A 2,500-nucleotide genomic window follows, 5' to 3' on the forward strand; every position below is an offset into this window, starting at 1 on the left:
GGACAGCTTCTGGCATTCAGGCGCTCGTCCGCCTCGTCATTCCAGGCGTGTTATGAAGGATTAATTAATATGCCAACGTATCTACGGCAACTGGAATGCCTTTTTATGCCATTAAAACCTTTGATTTGCATTCATTCAGTCTAGGGTTCCTTCACTCTATAAATATAGATATATGGATAGATACGGAGGTAGATAAACATAGATAGATAAGTGGATATGCATGAATAGATAAAAAAAATATAGATAGATTTGGATAGGTATGAATAGATAGAAATATATATTTAGAGATAAGTAGATAGGTATGAAGAGATACATAGATAGATATTGATATATTTAAAGATTCCCATAATTTGGGGCATAAGGAATCTCTGATGGGCGTCCGTGGCAAAGCAATCTCTGCTTGGGCGTGGATGGCCGCTGGCTCCGTTCGCCCTTGAACAGGCCGCGCAGGCTAGACTGTCCTGTCCACACAAGCACTGATTGGGCAAAAGCAAAGCTGCCGGTGTCTCTCGCCTCCTCTCCTTGCCTCTAACGCCCTCCCACCTCCCTCCTGCAGACGCCGGCCGACGAGGGGGACACGGGCGCCTCTGAGCTGACGTTGATCGAGACGAATCCTCCGGCCGGCGATATGAAGCCCGGCATGAGCATCGACTACGAGCTGGTGGTCGTCCTGCCGAAGCTGTGTGAGTAGCCCCGGGCGGCGCGCGATGGGGCTGCATGGTTAGGCTACTCTGCGCTTGCGGTTTCCGATGATTGGCATTAGCATTATTACTATATTGCCAGTCATTAGTTTTCATTATTATTATTATTATTATTAGCATGATCTTTAGTATTATCGTTATTATTATCGTTGTCATTATCAATCATTACATTATATGCATCATTATCATCATCACTATCATTACCATCATTATTATCATTATTATCGTCATTATAAGTATCATTTTTACCACTGTTATTGACACTATTGTTATCATTGTTATTTTTTCGGTATCAGTATAATTTTTATCTTTGTTAGTATGATTATGATTACCCCCCCCCCTCTCCCTGGGCACTAATCATCTCTTATCCCCAGTGCCTCCCCCTCCCGGGCATTACACCCTCACCCCCCCCCCCATCTGGTCCTTTGCTCTTCCCCTGACACGTCCTCACCCCCCTACCCCCTCCTGACCCCTGGCACCGCCTCCGAATCGACCTCCGGACCCGCCTGACCTCCCGCCCTTGCAGCCACGGCCATCGACTTGGTGATCGAGCTGTTCGTGATGGACGCCGTGTCGGGCGTGACGCCCTTCGCGCTCTGCAACCCGCGCGTCGACTCCATCGGCGCGATGATCAAGAACGAGGCCGACGCCGCCATAGCGCCTGCGGACGTCACCATCGACAAGACCCTCAACCAGGATTTCGGCACTTTCGTGAGTTCGGTTGAACTACGTTTCATTCTGTGTGCGTGTGCGTGTGGGTAAGTGTGTGTGTGTGTGTGTGCAGAATATATACATCCATTTTTTCCTCTTGACTCTCCTTCCCATGCCCGTGTCCCCCTTTCCCCCCAGTACGACCACGCCGTGCTCAACTTCGGCAAAGTGAAGAACCTGGACACGTACAACCCGACGCCGACGGACAAGGAGCCGAGCACGATCCGCGTGTTCTTCACGGCAATCCTCATCAAGAACACGGCGTACACCAACGACACCGTGATCGTCACCGCCGGCGCCGAGTACGACTCCGAGCGCTACGTGTGGGTCAGCCAAGCCAGCCACTCCTACACCATGACCCCGGTGAGCGGGTCTGCTTTTCTCTCCGCTTTTTTATCTCTTGTTTCGGGGGATGACGAAGGCGCCTCGAGGCTCGGGCGTTTTTGTGTAGTACTTTTCGCCTTTTGGTCTTGAAATGGATTCTCGGAATGTTGGACTTTGATCTGTCTGTCGACCTAGCATCCCCAACGCCTTCCCTCAGACTTGTTCCTAATGTCCCCGCTTGACCTCGTTTCCCGCCAGCCCGAAACCTACCCCGACACCGTGACCCTGGCCGGCCCGACGCAGATCGCACAGTGGGAAGGCGGAACCTTCAGCATCGACTCCATCATCACGACGCCCTTCGACACGTTCACCGTCGAGATCTACTCGCCCAACGACATCCATGTGCGTTCCTCGCCTGCGTCGGCCCTCACCTGACTGCCTTTGGACTGTGTGTGCGTGTATACATAATGCATACATATATATATGTATGTATATATATATATATATATATATATATATATATATATATATATATATGTATATATATACATATATATAAATATATATATATATATATATGTATATATATATATACATATATATACATATATATACATATATATAAAATATATATATTAAATATATAAATATGATATATATATATATAATATATATATATATACATCTATATGTATATGTATATGTATGTATATATGTATGTATATATATATATATATATATATATATATATATATATATATATA

The 2,500-nt window shown here is 46.2% G+C and overlaps 1 protein-coding gene across 1 annotated transcript in view; it reads left to right on the top strand.

The window, feature by feature from the left end:
- LOC122256373 (uncharacterized) overlaps positions 1 to 2,500 on the top strand; it is a gene marked incomplete in the record, with an annotated part of 179,924 nt that overhangs the window by 135,315 nt on the left and 42,109 nt on the right. Inside the window, 4 exon segments of the mRNA XM_086556582.1 lie at positions 557 to 683; positions 1,228 to 1,412; positions 1,551 to 1,775; positions 1,995 to 2,138. Of these exon segments, the coding sequence (XP_086412708.1) occupies positions 557 to 683; positions 1,228 to 1,412; positions 1,551 to 1,775; positions 1,995 to 2,138 (681 nt within the window).

The sequence above is a fragment of the Penaeus japonicus genome, unplaced genomic scaffold, assembly GCF_977035675.1.
Source record: "Penaeus japonicus unplaced genomic scaffold, GWHDUDI00000001_assembly GWHDUDI00000032, whole genome shotgun sequence".
NCBI classification, from domain to species: domain Eukaryota; kingdom Metazoa; phylum Arthropoda; class Malacostraca; order Decapoda; family Penaeidae; genus Penaeus; species Penaeus japonicus.